The sequence below is a fragment of the Rhinolophus hipposideros genome, assembly GCF_964194185.1.
Source record: "Rhinolophus hipposideros genome assembly, chromosome: 26".
Classification (NCBI taxonomy): Eukaryota; Metazoa; Chordata; class Mammalia; order Chiroptera; family Rhinolophidae; genus Rhinolophus; species Rhinolophus hipposideros.
In genome coordinates this window covers 17546993-17572021 of record NC_138072.1, presented here as the reverse complement: position 1 = coordinate 17572021, position 25029 = coordinate 17546993, and the positions used below count along the sequence as shown (strand labels likewise).

Genomic DNA, 25029 nt, shown 5'->3' with positions numbered 1-25029 from the left:
TGCTTGCTTCTGTGACTTATCCTATCCTCTAAGTTTTGTTCAAGACAACAGACTCTAACTAGTGTATTATAAAATTGCACAGAGAATAACTAAGGAATAGTTTATTTGCTATACTTTCAATTACATAGTCAAGAAGAATAATATACCTAGTTTTTAATAAGAAGTTTTATCCACCTGAAAGAATGACAAGTTGTATTTCCTAAGTAAAACAGAAAATATAGGAGTTGAACAAGCCTTTCGAAAAATCAAACTCAAAGCTGATTAAAATAATTTTTTAAATTACAAGTATGAAAAAAGGTGATAGGACTTGTCATAATTTTACAAACGGGGGATTTTAAATTATGATTGGTATATTAAGGCCTCAAACAGAAATACATGATCCCTTTCCCTTTTTCAAGTAAGTAGATACCAGTGAGAAAATACATACTTTGATGTTTTCATGTGAGACAATTTGAAAATACTTAAGGAGTATTTTCCTGAATAAATGGAATGTGTTTCTGAAAAAAAGGATACATCTTTTCAAAGAAATATATATTAATATATAAAGCATCCTAATCTTTTAAAGCATCTTTTGGGGGTGTTATAAGTCAGAGACAAAATAAATTTCTATTTCCATTTCTAATGGTAACAAAATTAAGAACACAGATAAAAAGCCACATGTAAGTTCTTCTTGAGGGTTTTATTTTTAATTAAGAATATAATTAACTGAATCTAATAATATCATTAGAGTCATTTTAAGAAACTATTTCAGTTCACAGAAATGTAATTTAAAGGTACTACACATCACATTACATATATTTGCAAAAGATGTATTAAATAAAATCTTTTTTATTGAATATATGGCACAAAGTTTGAACATTTGTTGTATTAATGAATGGGATAATTTGGAATTGTGTTAATTTTATTTTTAGAGCATATTATGTGCTTCATCTATAAATCATCTCTGTATCATCAGTTAATTTTAATGATATCTGCATTAGTGAAAACAAAATTGTATTCACATATACACATGAGAATATGTGAATGTTTATTAAGGTTTAATTTACTTCTTACTATATAGATTTGTTTTTTTGAAAACTGATGTATGATTCAGACACACACACACACACAAGAAAATACCATTCTCTAAAGAAACAGGTACAGTCAATTCCATTATCCTTTCTTCTTGATCATGCCTTGTATGATTCGCAGCCAAACTAGCCCACTGTGAAACCCAACGCTTGCTTCCAGATGAAGATGTGCCTCCCTAAAGGAGAAAAATAAGATAAAATAATACGGTATGGTCAAATCTGATTCTCATGAAAGAGAATTCCATTTAGTCACATTAACCTGTCATACAAAGCAATAGTTAAACCTCATAGTGCTTTATTATCATACATTAAATTTCCTCATAAAATGAAGATGCTCTAGGTAACCCTTTTTGCACTACATTTTATTATTACTACGAATATAGTATAATTTTCTCAACTTATTAACGACTAACAATGGTACTAAAATAAACTCTTGGGACATAAAATTTACTGCTGCTAGAAAAACTTGGGTATATTAGCATAGCTTTGTGGCGACAACAGTACAGTTAGTTGTACCCCATTCTATTGAACAAGGAGTCTAACGGTCTATTCCTAAGTTGCTCTCTGGCCTTCTAAGAGATGTTTCTAGGAATCAGATTGGTCCAAGAGTCTCAAGGAGTATTAAATCTGCCAGGTCATGTCTTCAGGGATTTAGAAAACAAACCCAAGGCTTTATACTTCTTTGTATAACACTTCAATATTTTCAAAAAAAGCTAGAAATCATTACCTTTAAGACTTTTTCTATAATCATCTTGAACCCAGACCTACCCAAGTCTAGATGTGTCCTTAAGACAAGTGCTCTTTGAGACCGTAGAGTCAAGTGTGAAATAGAATTCAATTCATTACATCGTTCCATAGACTTAGGGACATATAATGGTAATTCTTAAGACCAGGGCCATCTAGGCACCTAAAACAGAAAACCTAGGGAGTATAGAAAAAATCGTTTCCTCACTGAAAATCTAAGCCAAGGCTTAATATTGAAACTGGAATGATAACTTAGGAAGAGAAAACTACGACCAAAAATTTTGAATTATTCAAAATAATATTTTATTAAAAGTGTCAGATTTACTGTATTAATGACAAGCTAAACACTAATGAAATAAATATTTCATACAAACCATATACTATATGATTTCAAGAACAGGTTAAAACAGTAAATATACAGAGTGACATACATACATACAATGCAGTCTAAGAATACCAAAGCCTGCTGAATCCTCGAATTCTCTTTCAAGAATCTATAGTAACTTCCCGCAGTTCTGAGTATGGAAGGAAGTACCACAGCCATTGGCACCATGCTAGAAATAACCACGATAGAGTGGGTTTCACTGGCAGACACTATGTAGAACCAGTCTATGAAATTGTTCTAATGGCCTGTTTATAGGTGGTGACTCCTTAAAAGGCAGGTACATACTGGGGCTACAGATACATTTTACTTGGCATGGGCTGAGGGGATAGATAGAGAGAAGAAGAATGAGACAATTTAAGTTCACATTCATCAGAACCCTTTCTAGATTAATCAGGATACCAAAACGTTGCCTCAAATAAGTATCGCTTGTTTTTGATAAGCAAATTAAGCATCTTGTAAAATAGAATAAAAATTCTCTAAGATTAAGGGGGGAAAAGAACACTAAAATACAATGACTGCTTTGACAGTTTTTAGGAAATGGCTGAGCATAAAGGGACAGGTATATTTACCTGTCTATAAAAAATATTTTATTTACATTTCATACAAATATAACACTTTATTTATACTTTGCTTTATTTATGTCTGAAGATTTTATTTATATTTTATATTTATTTACCATTTGTATATTTTACATTAACTCATCTCCTGAGAGGCAGTACAGCATAATGAGTGAGAGAATGAATTAAGAAATAAAGGCTGCTTAAAGGTCAAATTCTGGCTCTACAGGGTACTAGTTTCAAGACCTTGGCCAAGTTAATTACCACATACTTCAGTTTCCTTCTTTGTAAAATAGTACACAGAAAGCTTCCATCGAATGTTAGTCCTTATTATCTGAACAAATTATAATTAAAACATCAGTTACGTGCATATTTTAGGTTTTGACATATCAGTGTGGAATGAAATTCTAAGATTGTTTCCAATAAGGGAATAAACTGTTTTATATACCTCATTAAACTCCCTGTAAATAGGTGTGTTTTTAAAAAAAATACCATTTGTAGAGATGAGAAAAACTGGACTTAAGAGAGGGAAGTGACTGGGTCAAAAGCACTCTCTTAGATGCGACAGTTCTAGGATAGGTCTTTCTGGCTCTGCCATACCACACTGACTCGGTAACTATCTTCACCAAGCCATCCTTGATTAATTTCACATTATTCTGATCACATCCTCGGCTATACTGCAATGGCACTTATTGAGATTTACAAGTTGTATCCATCAGGGACCACCTTGCACATGTTTTGTTTCCTGGCATGGGAGGTCTTCCCCTTCCAATACATGATCTTCTACAGTATAAGCAATGTATATTTTTTTGTGTTACCTCATAATGCCAATTAGAGCAGCGGGCATATAGCTCATTAGCTGCTTACTGAAGTTAACATTTTCCCTCATTGACAAAAAAAATATTAGTTAAAAGAACATAACAACAAAAACTGAAATGGAATTATTGCAAAAAATTGCTTTAGGCTTTCATTAGGAACAACTAATTTGTGAGAATTTAGATTTTAGAAGTATTATACAAGGGGACATATCAACTTAAAATAATATAACTACAGATAATAAAAATTTACATTTTATGCATGTAAAAAGTTATGAGGAAGAGATGTATACCTCTGAGTTGTGAAACCCAGGTGTACTTAGTGGCTTTCTTTCTTCCATTACTACTGCGGCAGAACTGAGAGCCCAATCTTTTATCAGATCTTTATGTTTTTCATGGATAATAGGCCTATTATACTCCTGATTGTCATCTACTCCAAACACCTAGGAGGAGAAAATCATTTTATAAATGAAAAGCCAGATTAATATGTGAATATTTTCAGTAACTTGAAAGGCAAATAAAAATATTTGAAATTAATTTCAATAGGTAATTTCAGTAATGAGAGAAAACTCGTGAAATAACAAGGTAACATCCAAATAGAATGATAGCTGGAGAGGAAAACAGGGCAGTGGCAGCTTAGGTCAATGTAACTATCCTTTTTTAATACTGAGCAATGCACTGTTTAAGAACTAAGAAATATTCAGGATATTACATTTCATTTGTTAAGAGAGGTTAATGATGTTAAAAACTGTAATAACGCAGAGTTTAAAAAGTACTTCAACTCATTTCTAGCTTGTCTCTTTGATCTATTATTTTTGAGAAGCATGTTGTAACACTATAAACATATGACTGATTTTATGTGTTCCTTCCCTAATAAATGTACATTTACATATGCGTTAAATTTATACATATAATTTTCAAAGTTCCCAAGTAACAGATTTTATTTTATGATCTTTGTACAGGGTATAGCATAATTCTTAAACTAAATTCTTAAACTAAAAGTCACTCAAAAGCTTTTGTTTGAAATGCAGATTTCTGGGTCTGCTCACAACAGATCAGCATTTTGAATAAGCAGATTCTCTACGGTTGCAAACAGTTTTGAAACATTCTAAATACAGAGACTAACAATCATGTGCTTTTAAGGGCAGGACCTAAGTCTTACTCATTTCCTGGCTCATAATAGGCCCTGATTTTGTCAGAGACTGGAAGAAGGTTAAAACTACACAGACGTTAACATTCCAGAATCTCTACTTTGTTCCCAATGCTTATTGTCTACAGGTATCAGTTGCGACTTTAATTATTATGATCAAGAAAAATATTATGTGTTTGAATCAGTGCTTTGTAGCAAGGAGCTTTAGAACATAAAGAAATTTCATTTCTATGAAAAGGGAAAAATACCTTTGTTTAAACTATTTTCTAGAAAACTTTTTAATGACCATACATCTAGATGATAAACTCTGATGTCCACATTTAGTAAGGCAGATAGCAGATTTTCAAAATAACTGAAACTTGGGAATTTTACCACTAGATGGCCTTATTACTTAACACTTAATTCAAATATAACTATAGTTTTCAAGAATTATGACTTAACAGTCTGTTGAACCCTCACTCAGTATTGGAATTATCTTTGCTTTAAGAGCAAATTGTATATTATTAACTTTAAATCAAATATAAAGTTTAATAATACATAAAATACAGTGTTCTGAAGGGGAAAACACCTGCTTCATTTCGCTAAACATTAGAATTAGTAAGTTTAACAAGAACAAGCAATAAAAAATACTAAGTGTAGTTTTCTATGTACACTGCCTTTCACCCTACTTATACAGAAGGCAAATCAGAGCTACTTGTTATTTGTGATTTTAAAAGTTTTCTAACTCAAGTCATTGAACTCCACATTTCCCGAAGTTTATCTCATTTTTATAATTACTACTAGGAAAAAAAAATCTAATTCAAGTTTGGAAGTAAACAATAGAAATAACCACATGTGATGTTACTTGCACATTGCATCTGTTTGGCATGTTAATTTACAAATTATCTTAAGTGATTTTCTGATTTGGTGATATTTAATTTTAATCCATACTCAAAATGGACTTCCAAACCTTGATTTCCTCAAACATCTAAATAACACCTGTTTCAAATAAAATATATTAAATCTCTCCAAATCACTTCTGACACTATTTTCAAATGATAACAAAGGGCATACACATACACACAAAGAAGTAACGCTTTTAGGGAAGGGGAGCTGAAGTTGTACAGAAAGAATACTCAGATGATGTTCTACAGATTCCTTTTAAAGCATTACAGATAGCTATCCATACATCTGTCATAGAAGTAACAATTATTTACTGCCTAAACAGTGACAAGCCTGAAGTACCAATGCATGGGGAAAGAAGTCTTCCAAGTTCATCCCTGTATTTCTAATAGTGTTTTGAAAAATTAATGATAGCACTGACTAGCCCAACTTGAAATCCGTATCATCATTTTTGTGCCTGGGTACAAAACATCCATTTGGGACAACTTGCATGTGAAAACAAAGAGGACATAAAGAGCTCACACTGTCTATACACTTTAAAGGTATTATACTTTTCACATTTAAAATAAGTACATACCACCTGACATACAACCTAATAGTTGGACAGAACTTGAGAACTGCTCAAAGCAAAGACCAAGTTTGCTAGATTTTCTTTCTAGATTTTGTCCCTAGGTGATTTCACCCACCTCCAAGGCTTCACTTCCATTTCCAACTATAGACAGCTGTTTACCCGTCTGTCATCTCTCCTCCTAGATGGCTCAAAGATATTTCATATGCAGTACGTTAACCCAGGCTCATGATTCTCTCCTCTTCCCCACTCTGACTAGGCTCAATCAAACCCCAACTTCGTATAGCACAAAATACGGGTTTTCCATTCAGTTGGGGACTTTTTTAGACTAGAAGCCTATGGGGGGAAAGAGAGTGAAGTCAGATACCTATCTAACTTTTATGCTTCGTTTCTAACAGAACCCTCCACCCAAAGGGTGTGAGTCAGTTTCTAATTCGTCCAGGTGGGAGTAAAAGGAAGGGGTCGTGCAGGGGTAGAAAATTTCTTCTTGAACTTGTACTATCTGAACTCTCGGGGCCTGACAGATGTTTAATGATAACTCATGTATCTTAGGGGCAGGGAGTGGCTTTCATGTGCTTGTCTCTATAGCTCCTTGATCCAAGGGGCTGCATCTCTGTTTTGGGGAGTGACCTGTGACCCCTACCAAGGCCTCTAAGTTTAGGGTAAGGAAAGAGCACCTCCTTCACTATCGCACTCCAAGAATCATGGAACATGTTCTCAGTCTTTTCCTCTGAAGGTGTGCCTATCACATTTGGCATCTCACTCTGGTATTTTGACTCTATTATCTCGGTGGTTACTCTAAACAATTTTAACAACCTGTTTCTCAGTTACAGTACTAGTTGCAGGCTACTGTGCTAGCCACCAGAGGATTTAAAAATATACAGTTGGCCGTCTGTATCCACAGGTTCCACATCCACAGATTCAACCAACCATGGATTGAAAATGTTAAAAAAAAAAAAAAAGTTCCGTTGCTGACCTGTACTACGTGGTTAGGCGCACAATGGTTACATCTGTACTGAACTTCTAAGGACTTTCTTTTCTTGTCATTACTCCCTAAACAATACAGTATAACAACTATTTATGTAACATTTACATTGTATTATAAGTAATCTAGAAATGATTTAAAGTATGCAGGAAGATGTGCGTAGGTGATATGCAAATACTATGCCATTTATATAAGGGACTTGAGCACCCTCAGATTTTGGTTATCTGTGAAGGGTCCTGGAACCAAGCCCCTACAGACACCAAGGGCCGCCTATGTGACTTAGTCCTTGCTCTTGAGGAGCTTCAGTCTAATATGGGAGCTTATATAAAAAAGGAATGGCTCCTGAACTGTGCAGGAGTACTCTGTAGTTAAAACAAAATTTCTATAAGAACCAGATTATATTTTTAGATTTTAGTATTAAATTAAAAAAAATTAAACATTCTTCAGATGATAAAGAACTAGTATGTACAATACAAACGAAGCCTATGAAACGTCTGAACAGGTTTTTCACTACCATATTATCATCATAGTCATTATTAATTAAAAGCTCTGAATGTACAGAAAATGCCCAGTTTCTAACTGTGAAATTGGAGAGTTGGGGAGAGGGGAACGATGGTATACCAAGGTCAGCTCTCCTGGGGGTAACTTTCAGGCCTGATGAGTAGGGTTAGGGCAGGTCAGATTATCTCTGGTAAGTAACATCAAATATAGGAGTGCTTATTGAGACAGGAAGTAGAGACCACTGTGAAAAGGGGTGGGAAAAGGGGGAAGACTGAGGCATATAAATATGGCGGTGAAAAACTAGAGCAAAATGGTAATTCAATAGAAACAGTTCTTAATTTATTAGTTAAAAAGATTTCCAAATCATTTGAAATTCAGCATTCATTTTTCCACAAGAAAGAGAAACATAATGGCAGGTTAAATGTCACGCTTCTGTGGCCTTATTTTAAAATAACTGATGAACAGGACTGCATTAGAATATGGATCATATCAAACTGTCTCAGTAAAAACACAGGCACATTTCAACCTCAGGAGAACAGATTTTTTTCCTTAATGAACAAGGACCCTTAGGGAAGGAGAGGTCTATCTTAGGGAAGGAGAGGTCTGAAATCAATAGTAGAGGTCCCTATAACCTATGAAAATCACTTGACATATAATTACTTTAAGAACTATGCAGAATTATACAATTTAACAAGCTATCATTGTAGGATCAAGATATAAACTAGTTTTCCATGCAGGGAACAAAATCAGGATGATCTAACTAACAGAGGAGAATGTTTTTAAACTTATAATTTTCCATGAAATTCTAATTTCATTTTTAAAAGGAAAAATCCCTTAAAACTCAGTGGTATAGAAAGTTCTAAATGTTTCACACAGGATTTTCATAATGTATTTGTAATAAACTTTTAAATTTAAAATTCAGACAGAATTGTTAGAAATAAAGAACTCAAGAGTGGAGGTAGGAGAGACATTCTATAATTTATCATGGTATACAAATGCTCCCAGTAGCCAAAAGGGGAGACAACCCATATGTCCATCAACGGATGAGGGAATAAGTAAAATGTGGTCTCTCTATCCACACAACAGTACATTATTCAGTCATAAAAAGGCATGACTACTGAGACATGCTACATCATGGATGAACCTTGAGAATATTATGCTAAGTGAAAGTAGTCAGTCACAAAAGGCCATATACTGTATGATTCTATTTCTATGAAATGTCCAAAATAAACAAATCCTTAGACACTGTAAGTAGATTAGTGGTTGCCAGGGGGCTGAGGAAAGGGGAATAGGACATGACTGCTTAATGGGTATGGCATTTCTTTTTGGGGTGATGAAAATGTCCAGGAATTAGTGCTAATAATGGTTGCATAGCTCTGAATGTACTAAAAGCCACTAAACTGTACACTTCAAATGGCTAACATGGTGAATGCCATGTGAATTTTACCTCAACGTTTTGGAAAAGGTACTATCTGGCTTTATTTTCTTCCTTTTAACCTCTCTCTGGGTAAACATATGCTCTTACATGTTTGCTCTCCCTGAATCAATCCTGTGTTCTTCCCACTCCTTAGGAGTATTATATCCACAATCTCTTCCCTTTCCATCATTATTCAACATTCTTTTTCTATTAGACTCTTCTTTCATATCTTCAAATTATGCTCAAGTCTAATCTAATGTTTCTATAGTTAAAATGTCCAAATTTTCTCCTCTTTATGGCTCATTTCCTTGTCACACATCCCTTCCTTTCATCTTTAAAACCTGGCTGCTCATCAATAACCATCTTACCCTTTCCTTGCCAAGAAGGTTTTTAGGTGCTAAGACATTAATTAGCTCAGCACTGCTAGAAACTCCAGGGTGTCTCTAGTCTTGTGCTAATCAAGGCAATTCCCCTGAAACTTATACATGTCTTCTGACAAAACGTATATTCTTTGGCAGCTTTCACACTTACTATTAGAAAGCTAAGCTTACACAAGGCAAGGTTTTAAATTATACATTTTAACAAGTTACTTTAGGATCAAGATATAAAGTAGTTTCAGCACATTAAAGATATAGAAAGACTTGTTTGTGGAGGTTTGGTTGAATGTGATCAATGTATAAATTTATCACAGTAAATTAGCTAATAATATATAGCTAACCACCTACAAACACTGACCAAAGTGAAAAAACATATATATTTTTCTTCTCAGTCATTCAAGAGATACTGAGTATCTACTACATGCCAGGCACTGTTCTAGGCCCAAGAAACACAGAAGTGATCAAGACAAATACGATCATTCTAGAAAGGACATAAAATAAACTAGCCAGCAGTGAGTTCTATACAAAAAATAAAACATGGTAATCTGATGGAGACATAAAAGGTAAATGTGGGCTACTGTAGCCAGGCAGTTAGAGAAAGCCACTGAAAGTTATCGTAAGGAGGAGCTAGGTATGCAAAACACACAAGGAAGAGCTCATTAGACAGAGGGCACAGGAACTGGAAAGTTTCTTAAACAGGAAAATAAATAAGTTTCACATAATAACAGAGAAAATGGGGGCAAACCTACTAAACATTCAGCTTCCGCATGAAAAAAGGTGAGGGTTCCCTTGTGAAGCTTTGGGAATTAACACAGCAGGAAAGGGTTTCCTACACCTAAGAGGGACATGGGGGTGCTCAGAAGGGGAGAGGGGCATCAATCAGAGTGACCAAAAGTAAATTCTCCTGATAAAAAAGATTTAAAAAATTGCTCAGTGAGTAGAGGATAAGAAAACAGACTAGTGGAGAAAGAAAACTCAAGCTGTCACAATTTATCTTTTCGGAACCACTGTGTGCTTTGGCCCATTAACTCAGATTGTTTCTGGATTGGCAGAAAGTAGAAAAAAGTGTCAAGTCCAAGTCCAAACGCTGCCTGTGACCCAAGTCCTGGCTTCCTGCCCAAGGCTCCTGTGTGATCTCCTCTTTCAGTTCCCACACACACCTGATTTACGTCTGAGAACGCTCTGGACACGCTGCCTTCCTCTGGGTCCTATCTGGCACTGTCTGCCTACATTCTGACTCTGGTTTATCACAATTCCCGGCTCTGACTCGGATCTGATCTAAACTCTTGCTGTGAATGTCAGGGTTTGGAATATCCCCTTTCCAAACCGCGACACCTGGATCCAGGTTCTCAGCACTGCCTTTCTTTGGGCTGCTTGAACCACTGCTCTAGCTGTTCTTCATTCTGTTTCTAGTCCTGCTTCTGGATTCTTCCCTACGACCTGTCGCCTACAGACTAAGCACTGATAGATAACAAGGCCCCATGAGAGAAGAGAATATGCTAGTTAGACACATTTTGGGGGAAATATGCTGCCACAATGGACAGGAATCAAAACTCAGGAAAGGAAAAGTATCTGGCAGAATTGGTGTATGGCATGAAACTTCTGAAAAGGAGCAATAATTTTTTTTCCCAAAAGATAGATCCTCAAGCCCTCTACAATGACCAATTATTTTCTTACTCATTTACTCGTTAGCGTTCTGTTCTCACTACAAGTTTTTCTCATTTAGCCTGGCGGGTAGGTAGTCGCCCTGATGCCATCTCCTCTTCCCTCAGCAGTGTCTGTTTTGATGGAGCAACAGGGAGAAGAAACTGGTACTACTGGTACTATGATGGGTTCTCTAGCTATAACAGGAAGGTCCAAGGAGGGAGGGCTAGGGGAGATTATTATTGTGGAAGACAATTACCTTTTATCCAGGCAGTCAACAGCACTTTCTTATCATAGCGCATCTCCATGTAAGCTTAGATGTAAAACTTAAGAGATCTTTACAAATAAGAGGCATTTTGTTAATACTGTGAGAGCTAAGTTTTGGGACAATGCATAATATAAGACTAACTACTAACAAACGCACAGCACAAAAACACAAACCAAAACGCTGTAATCACATCATAACCTAGGGGCTGGGGAGAGACCTCTCACTATCTTTTAACGACGACCAGCACGGAAAAGCAAAGCTATGACACTTCAGCATGGTCACCTCTTTAGGTCCTATTTTGACTATAAGCCACTTCTTCCAAGTTAACAGGCAAATACAGAGGGTGCCAAAGAAATGTATACACATTTTAAGAAAGGAAAAAAAAAGTATTAAAATTGTAGTACTCAATATATACCGATCACAAAAGATAAATATCAGTCACATCTGACTTCTGCAATGACAAGAGGTGCTCACAGTGGTTCCCATCAGCGTCCAGACACTTCTGATCACAGTGAGCTACTGCTTGAGCAACGTTGACCGAAATGTCCACTTATACACACTTTTTGACACCCCGGTATATGTTTTGCTTATCTCCTTTACGCCCTCGAGTACAATGTATTTTGGGAATAGACTAAGAAGGCACTCAGTGCTCAGCACACTTAACATCAGTGTATCATGTGACACTGTTGCTTACTTCCTTTTGATTCAACTTTTTGTTCCAAGATGCTGTTTTCTCATTTCTCTTATTCCTCTTATTCTTTTCAGCCTCTTTTGTTCACTCTCGTTCCTTTGTTCACCGGTGCTGGTGCTGTAAGAATTGCATACTTTGTCTCCTCTCTATACATTCTTTCTAGGTGACTCATCTATCATTTTGCCTTCAGTTACTCGCTAGTAATTCCCAAATTAGTATTTTAGCCCAGACTTCTTACCTAAGACCCAGATGTTTATATTCAACGGACTGCTGGGCCTGGCAGCAGCTTAACTGCCTTCTCTGCTTCTAGCCTTTCCAATTTTCAATTCATTCTTCACATGTCTGACAGCGATTAGATAGTCACTGTCCCACTTAAAAGTTTTCAATGACTCCCCAATGCCTTTCTCATTAAAAAATCTAGAGTCCTTAGTCTAATTCAAAAGGGCATTTGATATCTAGTCCAATCTCATCTCTCTAAACGTTAAGAGTGGTCCTCTGAACAATTCCTCCACTCTCCCATGATTTTGAAAACACCGCTCCGTATGGAAAGCCCTACTTTACCATGCCTGTCAAAGGATTAATTCCACCTGTTTCAAAATGAGTTCAGTTGGCAACTAAATTCAATTTTTATTGAGACCATATAAAATGCCAAACACGAGCAGTCATGGAATTCCTGCAGTCACGCAGTTTACATTTGTGTGTGTGTGTGTGTGTGTGTGTGTGTTATGGGGGAGTGGGCAGGTGAATAACTAAATAGGAAACTATCAAGTAGTGATAAAGCTTATGATTACAATGATGGAAACTACGGCGGCTTCTTTAGATTGCACAGCTAAAGACTTCTCTGAAGAAGGGATGTTTAACCTGAGATCTCTCGGAAGCTACCGGTACCCTTCCTCCAAAAGCTTACGTCTATCACAGCACTCATTGTACTATTTTTAATTCACATATTTTACTTATGCAGTTCCATCCCTCTACATACTCATTTCTTAAAGGGAAGAACTCTCTCTTTTCAATTTGAATGATTCTCTCCTAACACAAAGCATGGCACGTAGTTAATGCTGAATAAAGGTTGCTAAATGAATAAATCAGTGAAATAAACCAGCTCTCACACAATGAAGTGAAAAAGGAAAGAGACCACCCAAAACTTCTTAGGATCAAACAACAGTGAAATTCAGAGGGTCGGAGCTGATGGCCCCACCGTCTATCCCACACACCCTAACTTTAAAAGGCTGGCGGAGCTCAGCAGCCATTTGATGTGATGCCTGCATTTCCTCCTGTAGCCCTCCTATGCCTTGACTCGGGCTATTCTCGGTTTTTGTTTTCTCCACACGCAGAGGTTACTTCATCTTCAGATACTTGACTCCTGCTGCCCTGCTCCTTTCCCCAGAGCCTGAATGTGCCTTCTGGCTTTAACCATAGCTGGTAGCATCTCAGCTTTTGCTTTGGTATTCATGAGATAGTGTGGTGCTCTGCTTCCCCCCTTCCCCCCACAGTAATGGTCTCAGCTTTGTTTTCTGGTTTATACAAACGAAGAATGACTGAATTACTGACTCAGTCACATACCACCATTAATTTCTTAAATGAATCCTGTTTTAAATCTTGGTTTTCTCTATCCAGTGTGACCATGTTATTCGTCATTGAAACTGGGAGTCTTTTTAAGAATGAAATAAAAGATGCTTTTGATAATTACACACAGCAGGTGGACAGCAGGTTTTGCGGCCACTGCTCTCTACTCTGCAGTTTCCTAAAAAGTCTGATCTGCAACAATGACTTTGTTCTCAGCTTTCTGCTGTTGGCCGGGCTGCTGCCTTGCAATGGAACCTCCACCAGGCTTCAGATTTGACCCTTTTAGTGCTGAGAGAACTTTCCAGGATTGATCAGTGCCTTGTGTGGAGATCCACATGTGGAAACTCTTAGTAAGGGTAATAATTCAGCTAAATTTACATACCTCTTACTATAAAACAGGCATTGTGGTACGTATTTTATGTATTTTATTGAATTTTCATAACCTAGTGAAATTTCTACTATTTTAGCACAAAAAGAAACGGAGGATTAAAGAAGTTAATTTACCCAAGTTTACTCAAGGGCTAGTACATGCGGAGTTTATACTCAATCTCAGGTCTGTTTGCCTGCAAGTGTTCATGTTCTTAAATACTATAATCCCTCACTGTAAAATAGTCTTTTAACAGAGAAAATATCTATCGCTATAAATAAAATATCACAAACCAAACAAAGGCATAATAGCATAAAATATTAAAACTTCTTAGTGTTCTTTTTTCAAAACCTTTTATTTTCTATTTGACAGTATTTTAACTCTACTTGTTCTCAATAACGAGAGGGAAAATTAGGAACTTTAAAGTAATCTGAAAGAAATGTTGTTATCAATTCCCAATGATGAAAATAATTCACAATCACCAAGAGCCATTTTCTATGCTAACACTGTCCACAGACTTCCTTTAATATAATCAGACAACTCACTTTATTCGTCTGTTTCTTACCTGCTACACCTCTCTCGTTAACAACCATCGTGACAACATCTACTCGTATTTCTTAGACTAATGAGTCTCCAAAGCCTGGAGTGGTGCAGCTCAACAGTAAAAGCCCGAGCTTGTGTTCCTCAATAAATGTGTTTAGAAATTACATACGTATACCAACATAATGTCAGGGATTATATATGTGATTATATACGTGATATATTTATTTTTTTAATTACATATGTGATAGAACACTGAAATAACAACTGTAATGAAAAGTAAATGCAAGTTCTAATCATCTTCCTGCGTTCCAAAGGTCATCTTGTCTTCTCCCTGAAAGACCTCTCTGTAACTCACCATTTAAACTAGTGCACCTCCAACGTCAACGTGTTTATGAATTACCTGGAGACCTTGCTTTTAAAGCGGATTCTGGTTCAGTACGTTTAGGATGAGCCTGAGAGTCTGTATTTCTTTCTAACAAGCTCTCAAGTGATGCTGCTGCTGCTCACGTATTGAGTGATAACTTGAACAAAAGATCTATGCTTAGCCAAACTTAGGCTGCTATTTTCCAGAGGGTAAAATAAACAGCTGATTCTAAAGTCAACTTTCCATTGTAAGGAAAACTGAGAAAAACTACTTTGTAACCATACAACAGTCATTATACATAGTAACCAATAACATCAAAGAACAAATCTGAAACGTAAATAATCATCTTGACTGGACATACACTTGTTACACTCAAAGGATAAACAAACTGATTTTCTCATACACTTCTCTTCTATTACCAAAGACAGCAGTGAATAGAAATTAACAAAAGAAACTAAGAACAAAATTGATTAAAACACATGTATTTTCATCTGCTTCCAATGTAAAATTAGTAGGCAAGAAACCTATTATCAGCTATCATTTATGTTTATTTTAACAGTCATAGCAACGTGGTTTTATTTGTTTTTTAGTCTTTAAATCAATGCAAAGGGAGAATGGCCAAAGTATACTATTTAAAAATCCTATCTTAAATTTATACAACTTTAAAAGGTCCAAACAGTTTAAACGTACAGGACTTGACCTATGAAACTCAGGCAAATGCAGAACATGAGCAGCATAAAATCTGAAAGCATTGTGGTCTTCTTGTTAATCTTGCCGTTCCCTGACAAAATCCTCAAATTCCAATAACCACTGACTGCATGAGAACATTTCATGCTGACTCGAATAATTTCCAACAGTCAAATACACCACACGAAAACTAACATCATACCCAAGTTTCAATTATTTACCTTGTCAATCATTTTTCTTGCTTCCATTTCCTCACTGTTGGGATTCTCTAACTCAATGGTATAAGTACCCTTGTCACTTTGGTCATCATCATTATCCTTTTCAGAAGTAGCAGCAGTAGCTTGATTTTTTAACATTTTATCCATCTCCTGGCTCGGTCTGTGCCCAAGACTCCCTGAACTTCTTAACAAGGCAGTTTGTAGGAAGGGAATTGACACCGATGGCTCCTCTGATTTCTGTTTTAACAATTTCCCATGTGGAACACCATGCCCCCCTCTGTGATGCGCAGAGCTAGTCTGTAAAGACAAAGAAACCACTTTGGCATCTGCTGTTGGAGACTTGGTTTTTGCAAGTTTTGTATGTGGTGTTGAATAAGTAGTTTCCTGACACAAGATTCCCGCACTCTGAGTAAAAGAGTATGACCTTCTTGTTCTGGGATTGTCCTCCTCAAAGAACGCAATCATAAAAGCAGTTTGACTTACAACAGCTTGGTCTTGATGCTTTTCGGCAGCCTGGGCCTTCTGCAGCTTTTTCTGTCCTGAGTGGTGGCGCCTTAAGAGTTCCTCCAATGTTGCCCGTTTGCCACAGCGCCTGGGAGCCCCAGCATTTTCTGAATCGCTCTGTGTGCCATCATCGTGTTTATTTCCTGGACACAAAAAAGAAACCACATAATAGGGAAGGAAAAAAAATCCCATGTAGAAAATTAGAAACATATACAAAAGTGCTGTTTGTTTTGCCCCCTTCCCGTTTTCAATCCAAAGTCATATGTTCTTTTCAGTAACAGGCTCTGCAAACTTCCCTCAACTGCAACGCTTACATTCAAATTTGATCAACCAACAATGAGGCCCTTTATAAACAAGTGAATAGGACTGTCTTTCTTTCTCCAAATTTTAACTTTATAATGATTTACCAATGTCTTAACAGATAAGCAATGCTATTCATATGTCATCTGTGACAGTATATATTTAAACATTATTAAACATTAATCCTGCCTTCAAACCTGATACCTTATTTGAGCAATCAAAGATTTGTTTCTAGCATTAGAGAGGAAAAGAAAGAGGAGAAAGGGCGATCCCACTGAAATGCTTATCATTACTCAGGAAACAGGAATATAAATGCCGTCAATATGTGATCTTAACTTTCGAGGTTGTACACTACTTACATAAGTATAGTATACATTTCCTTTTTCACAAAAAGATGCAAATTTATAGGTTACACCAGTTACTGTAAAATTTGTTTACAAATATCTTTCTAGCTATGAGAATTTTTAAAAATTTGCATTGGTGCTCTAAACTCTGGTGGCTTTAAAGAGTGAAATACAGCATACTAAAAGGCCTATCATGAAAAAGTATAGTCTATAAAATCTTATATAATTCTAAGCATCTACTGGGCAAATGTCTGACACGGTGTTAAGTATGGCCATATAAAAATCTATTTGTCTTCTCCATAAAGAATATAGAATCAAGTTAAAATATATTTGATTTTTGAAACATCAACTTCCTAACAAAGGCTTTTTGCTACCTTTCATAGTTGTACTAGGGATTAAATGAAAACTTTATGAAAATTACTTGATTTTTCACAGATTTAAAATTCTCATTACTTAAATAATATTAGAAAAAATAATCAAATAACATATTATTGTAGCACAGAATTATTAGATAATACAGCATTATCCTATGCATGTTTTAGACTGAATCATAAAATAAGGGCTTAAACAACGGATTCCTTAGAAGAAAGCTAGAAATGAACCTAGTCAACCAGGTACATGCCAATGCTTCCATGAGGAAATCTGATTTTTAAATTTTCCTGGGCTACAAATTTTAATCTGATTATCTGCTGAGAAGGTGGCATCGAATAAGATGAACAGAACTGGCAGACTCGGGGGCTGGGAGTCTGGGCTGGGAGGGACAATGAACTTACATCCCAGGAAAAAGTTGAGTTTTAATGATCACGGGCTTGTTCTAATGGAGGTTACCAGTCGGTGCTAATGATTTCACGTGAGAGGACTGGTTGTAAAAATGTGGTGCAATAAAGGAGTGAGAAGACTCAGACAAGGGAAAGGTAAGCGCACAGAAAAGGGTGACGCTTTGGAAAATAGGCAAGGGAAGCAAAGGGAGTTAACAAGTCCCAATGAGGGATTTGGGGGAGCACTCCCCACACAGTCATAGTAATTAGAAACCTCAGGTATGATAACAACTCTGAAATTCTTTCTTCAAATTAGTAACCATTCAAAATGCAATCTAAAAAGAAAAAACAACAACAGTGTTTAATTGATGGACTCCCTGCCTTAGGTCATTAAGCTACCCCAATTAGGGATAGCAGTTGGAAAACCAAACAAAACCACTAGTTCAAATAAATATAAACCCATGAAAAACATGACATTTTACAACCTGTTTCATTGTAGCATTGGATACATTGAAAAGAAACCCAGTTTGTAAGCGTGGAATATAACTAAACTCCAATATTTCCTGCATAGCAAGACCAAATAACCCGTATCACACACATACAACATGAGAACACTATTTTTACAGAATTTAGTTCTTGTACCAACATATAAAATGTGGCACTAAGTAGTGTAGGCATTTCAGTATCTTTTCTTTAAGTTAAAGCTTAAAAATTCTGTTTTAATTGATGGATTAGCCACTTTCTTTTCTGGAAAATCATGATTCCTTCTTGTATTTCTCAGTGTCACACAAGGTGAGACATCTGATCAGAACTGAAATTTCTGTTTCCACTCAACAAAACAATCCCTAGGAAGCTGTCCTCACCAAGTTTCTTTCTGTGGGTTTTGTATCTCATTCCCCATGGCCACCTAAGCTGACGCTCTTTCAGTGCTTTTGTGGTGGGTTAGCGGCACCAGGCCAGGAGCTGTGGCCAAAAGCAGCTGCAGCTCCTAAAGGGTGAGAGTGCATGGGCTTTGTGAACATCATTTTTGTCACTGTCCCAAAGCGCATGCACTTTACTCTTGTAGGAGCAGAGTGTTTTTGTGTTTGTTTTCTTTTGCCTACTTTCAAGTTTCTGATTGCTCTCAACAGTTGCTGAGAGGCCAGTTACTGTAAAATTGTTACCACTTAACTATAATTACATGTATTTAGTCTAGGTATTTGCTTCTGATACTCTAAGCATGGAAAATCTTTATCTAATAATAGCAGCTCTGACTTTGGGGAAAAATCAAATGTCATTCGTAAATATATCTGGAGAAATAAAACGGATCTATCTTGGAACAAACTGAGTTATAGTCACAAAGACATTATCTCGGATAGCTTGTAAGACGGTCTGAGGGCATATCCAAAAGAAGGTTCTAAACAATGGCAACAAACTAGAATATATGTCTACCTATAAATCACCTTTGAGGGATGACAGTACTTTGACTGTATAATTTCTGATAAGGTTTTCAAATACCTAATCATTAATGTATAGATACAGTGTGAAAGTGGGCATTAACGCTTCTACTTGGATATGGACTTGTTCAAGAACAGAGAATGTCTTAAAATGATGGCTTAAAAATAACAGCGAATATGGAAAATAGTGATACTGACTAAAAAAGTTACAATAAAAGGGTTTGACGCAGGTATTTTTTAAAATGGCAGCTTTTAGAAGAATCTTTTAACTTACTTTTTATACATTTCTTAAGAGTGGTTTTAAAAGGATAATGTTATTTCTAAATTTTTAAGTTTTAAGCTACTTTTTATATGATACTAGGATATCAGTATTATGTATCTAATTCATAAAAATGCTCAGTTTACAAATGGATAGCTTTTATTTGTAAGCTTGAACCTATACATACATATATAGGTCTCAACTATGTATTTAATATTATATAGAAGTAAAAAATAACCATCACATGTCAAAGTACACATGCCGTGTAATTGCTTATGATTTTAATTAAACATAGCAATAGGCTCTAACAAAGAATTGGATAATCTCACCATCTCATTACCCTGAAGTGCCTTAGAAGCAAATCAGAAATAGGTATTTATTACTTGATCAGATTCCCAGAGCATAAAGGAAGAGTTATGTCAGGGCCTTTCTTGTCATTGATAGTAAAGTTATTCATTGTTTATTCAAATTACTGAGTACCTGTCACATACTGAAGTCCCAGGTGAAATGTTAGAAATACAAGGTAACTAATATATAGTCTGTGATCTCAATAAGCATTTTTTAAAGCTCATTAACTCCTTGTATAGTTAACAGAATGGTCAGATTAACATGTAATCATTCCACTTGTAGATAGCTTATTAAATAGAGTAACACAAAACTGTATTCAGTAATTCTAAAGTAACCTTAATTGGCAAAACCAGTGGAAAAAATTGATTAGCTAATACCTCAAGGTACAGGTTTAAAGATTTTGCTAATTTTGGCCAAGTATTAAATTAATAAAGCATATATAAAAACTATTTCACAAAGAAATAATTCAATTTTGTGATTTTTATAAAAATCTTACTATTGAAAAAAAATTTAATTCAATTGATTCCCAGTATTTCTAAAATAAAAATCTTTGTTTCATGGGTAACCTCTGAGAACAGTTTGAAACACTCTATCAACAACGTAACTATGTTACCAAAGTAGTAAAAATTTTTGTTCATTATCAAATGGCTGAAAATTTCTTTCAAAATCTAGATAGTGACATTTTACTTGAAGTATCATAACAGAGAAGAACAGAATTGAATATGTCTTTTACTTAAATCAAGAAAACGATGAGAACTGTGTTCTTGGGAATTCTGCTGGTTAACTAAGTCTATTTTCACAGGAAAAGGAGACATATTTAATGGCATAAATCTAAATTTACAAAACCAATCTGGTTTTGGCAAGAAAACAAAGGCAGACTATTTTGAATAAGTTGGACATGGGCAGTATGGTTTGCTTTTGAGCTTTAAAATCAAATATAAACCTTGGAAAAGCAGACGTTTTCTACCACACAATTATTTAACAGTAGTCTGGTAACTGTGAAGACTGAATTTTCTTTATCATAAAATAGGAAGTTCTGAAATGATCAATTCACTTTACCTTTCAACCTTTTCAAGTAAACTGGAACATCACTTTTAATACTTTTGGAATCCTCTTCCGTTCTTTCCCAGACCATCTGAGGAGGGTTGTTCTGTGCTAGCCAGTCAGCTACTTTGTTTTCTGGTGCCATCATTCCAGTTTGAATCCCCGGCAGGTCTTGAGTTCCGGGAGAAGACTTCTTTGACTTGTGGCGCTGCTCAGAAGTAAATTTTGTCACATGGTCTCTAATAGTTACCTTCCCTGGGGTACTGTCATCAAATTCAATGGTAAATGAAGCATGCCCTGCACCTGTTGTATGGGAACTCGGTGTGTCTTTTGTTGGGATTTCATGAATAGTGCTTTCTGCTATTTGTGACGGTTGCTGAAATTCTTTTGTAGGGATTTCAAAATAACTTGGTTCCCTACAGAAAGGAAAAAGTACTTCTTCATTTGCAGCTGCAGACTGTTCCTCAACTTGCTTGGCATCTAAGCTGCACCCTAATGAGAAAAATAAGAGAAAATTCAAAATATTTGGGAGCTTCCAGCATTTGAGGGAGTATAGTAACGGCCATTTGTACTACTTCAAGAGAATCAGAAGGCAGATCACAGTCTGGATGAAAAACAATGGCAAATGTCAAAGAGAAGACATAATTTTGATTATAAACATGGCGTTCGGTTATCAGTAGGAGATGCAAGATAAGCAGCAACAATGGCAAAGGATGGCAAAGCAGGTAAGAGATGGACCTTGAATGGCTAGGTCCATTATTTTTCCCAACTTGGCTCTAGAAATCATCAGGGTGCAAAAGAATTGAAATCACATGGAGATGGAGATGCATATTCAACGTATATATAGATATCTTGAATGACAGAAAAAAATGTGGATTTCCTTATCAAGTAAGGAGGATGAAATATCTGAAATATCTGAACACAAGTAGAGTTCCAAAGGAGAACAGGTGCTCCAGTGAGGAAATAAACATGAAGCCAGTATGTAAGTATGTTCTAGAAGTAATGATTCCACTTACCACTCTTCACCAACGCCTTCAGAACCATTACTTTTAAAATGACCAAAAAAAATATTACTGAAGTCTGATCCTTGCAAGAAGATAGATGCATTTTATACAGAATAAAAGAATGTTCAAGACAAAACATGTGGTTTGCTTGAAGCATTGCCATACAAGCAGCAGTGTGAAAGAAATAAGGTAAAAATAGAAAATTTAGTTGCCAGCCATTAATTCCAGAAGATAATTCATGTTCATTTTTATACAGCAAAACATGCACAACAAGTGTTAAAAACCCTTGGAGGAAAGCAGAATTATAAATCTCAGATCAACACTAAAAGTTGGTGGAAGAAGCAAGCACCTCTGGAACACTATCATTACTCTTCCGCTGCCCCAGAAACAAATATAAAGGTCTAAAAATAAAAAATTTATACATAAAATATGTAAAGTTATAGAAATAAAAATAACTGAGATGTTTTCCTTTCAATGTTATTAGAAGTGCAAATGCAAAAATGTATATATATAAAACAGCCCTGTTTTTCAGGAGGCAAAAGAATCATGTCATTATCAAGATGGTAGAGAGTGAGTTCAAATTTTTTATTTTGATCAAATAAAAAATATTTCTCTAAAGCTCAAAAAAGCATTCCTTTTAAAAATATATTGATAGCAAAATCATTTCCTGACCATTTATTAGGGAGACAGGGCAATAGAGGGATACAAAGTTGTTTCCAATCATTTTCCAATTAAGCGAAGTACTAGTCTTTTGAAACATCTTTTGAATATTAAATCTTTATGAAATTCTTCGGGCACTGTACCTGACTTTTGGGCAGTACTCTGAATATGAAACAATCATAAAACTGTTTGCTTTTAGGTTATGTAAAATCGGGACAGCAATGTTTCTGTACTCAAATGTGTGGGACACGGTATAGAAGACATCAAACTCGAATTCCAACAAAAAAAGCAAAAAAAAATATCTATACACATGGTAAACAACAATATCTAAGAAAAACAATTTTCGATGTGAACATGATCCTTTTCAAAATCTACTGTTTTTCTCACCACTGAAAATGAAAAAAAATCATACCAACAAAAACTCTACATTATCAAAGCAAAAATTTTACATGCTATTTGAAACAAGACGTTATATGACTCTTAATAATGTAAAGTCATGCTTTAGAAATTTCTTTATTAAAGAGTTAATTTATCTTTTTCTTGAAAGGCAGCTATGCTCACCACTAAAGCACCAATGCTGCGCGATTTATTTTTTTCTTAATAATAAAATGTCCTATTAGACTTCGAGTGTATATTCTGAAGGCCTGTCACTCAAAACTTCCGTGAGAGTAAAATGCATTAACCACTCCCTATATATTAATAAACTCATTCATAAATGTTACTTTTATACATTGATTTATGTACAATGTACTGTACTTGATCAATTCCACATAGTACAACTAGTTTATAAACTTATCCAACCAACATATATACACATATATTCATTCATTCACTAAGTTTGCTTTGCTCACCCTTCAGATAATGGAGTAATGCTAGGAACAAGGGGTGGTAGTTTTCTACTAGCACCACCTGGATACTCATATAAAATGATATGGCTGAACTATGAAGCAAAACCCACAAAAAGCTGGTTCAGGGTTATATGATTTATCATCCATTTGTCACTCAGCATTCTTTTCCTCCATTGTGAATGAAAAGTTCCTAGTTAATATTAACAAACTTTCAACATGTTTTCAGATTATAACACATTAAAACAGAAGAGATCAAGAACTGCACACCATTGTGTTTAAGGATATCATTCCTTTAGTCCTACTGCAAAATCATTTTACTCCAAGGACTAGAAACCTGAGACCTATACAAGTCAACACTTATTTTATCCAGAAATTGGTTATCTAACAATGTCAAGTAGCATAATAGAGTGGAAAGGCATCATGTTATGGCCAGATGGTTATAACCAGGTAACCTGATTTAGTGGAAAGTAGGGATAAGATTTGAAATCAGATAAATCCTGTCTCTGATAGTCTTTAAATTACATTTTCCTCATAGTAAAATGGAGAAATAGTTACATCTATCCTTAAGATTGTTGTGAACATTTAGTAAGAAACAAACACAAAAAGGGAGCCAAAATGAGGAGAGAAATAAACATGTTCCGATGAAAGCCAGAACAAAGCTCCAAAAAGAGAACTAAACAAAATGGGGACAATCTACCAGATGCAGAGTTCAAAACACTAGTTATAAGGATGCTCAATAATCTCCATGAGAACTTCAACAAAGAGATAGGAAATATAAAAATGGAGGTAGAAAACATGAAAAAGAAACAGTCAGAAATAAAGAATACAATATCTGAAATGAAAAATACAATAAATGTAATCAACAGCAGATTAGATGAAGCAGAGGATCAAATCAGCAATTTGGAATATAAGGTAGCAGAAAACATCCAATCAGAACAAGAAGAAGAAATAAGATTCCAAAAAAATGAGAATAGTTTAAGGGGCCTCTGGGACATGAAGCACACCAACATTTGCATTATAGGGGTATCAGAAGGAGAAGAGTGAGTGAAGGAATTGAAATGCTATTTGAAGAAATAATGATGAAAAACTTCCCCGACCTGGCAAAGGAAATAGTCATACAAGCCCAGCAAGTGCAGAATCCCAAACAAGATGAACCCTACAGAGGCCCACAATAAGACACATCATAATTTAAATGGCAAAGAAAAATGAAAAAGAGAGAATCTTAAAAGTAAAAACAAAATAAACCAGCAAGTAAAAAGCAGTTAGTTACCTACAAGAGAGCTCCCATAAGACTGTCGGCTCATTTCTCAACAGAAACTTTGTAGGCAAGAAGGGATTAGCAGGAAATATTCAAAGTGATGAAAAGCAAGAACCTACAACCAAGATTCCTCTACCCAGCAAGGCTATCATTTAGAATTGAGAGACAGGTAAAGAACTTCCCAGACAAGAAAAAGCTAAAGGAGTTCATTACCACAAAACAGTACTACAAGAAATGTTAAAGGGACTTCTTTAAAGAAGCAAAAAAGATAAAAAATATGAATAATAAAATGGCAAAAATTACATCTCTTCTCTCTCTCTCTCTCTCTCTCTCTCTCTCTCTCTCTGTCTTTCCCTCCCTCCCTCCCTCCTAGGTACCTCTATTGCACAGTGATAATATTTGATCGTTGAAATAAGGAACTTAGGTTTAGATGAGAAGGCATATACACCAGATACTGAATCAAGAGT

At 35.5% G+C, this 25029-nt stretch overlaps 1 protein-coding gene across 13 annotated transcripts in view; it reads right to left on the bottom strand.

The window, feature by feature from the left end:
* Positions 1 to 25029, bottom strand: part of CEP170 (centrosomal protein 170) — a 108434-nt gene that overhangs the window by 32122 nt on the left and 51283 nt on the right. For 4 of the 13 annotated variants that reach the window (XM_081039269.1, XM_081039274.1, XM_081039275.1 and 1 more), the window contains exons 8-11: positions 20808 to 21284; positions 15803 to 16446; positions 3865 to 4014; positions 1120 to 1246 (exon numbers count right to left, since the gene is read on the bottom strand). In XM_081039269.1, the coding sequence (XP_080895395.1) occupies positions 1120 to 1246; positions 3865 to 4014; positions 15803 to 16446; positions 20808 to 21284 (1398 nt within the window). The remainder of the gene's footprint in view (positions 1 to 1119; positions 1247 to 3864; positions 4015 to 15802; positions 16447 to 20807; positions 21285 to 25029) is intronic. The other 9 variants (XM_081039280.1, XM_081039281.1, XM_081039270.1 and 6 more) reach the window with 4 other exon arrangements.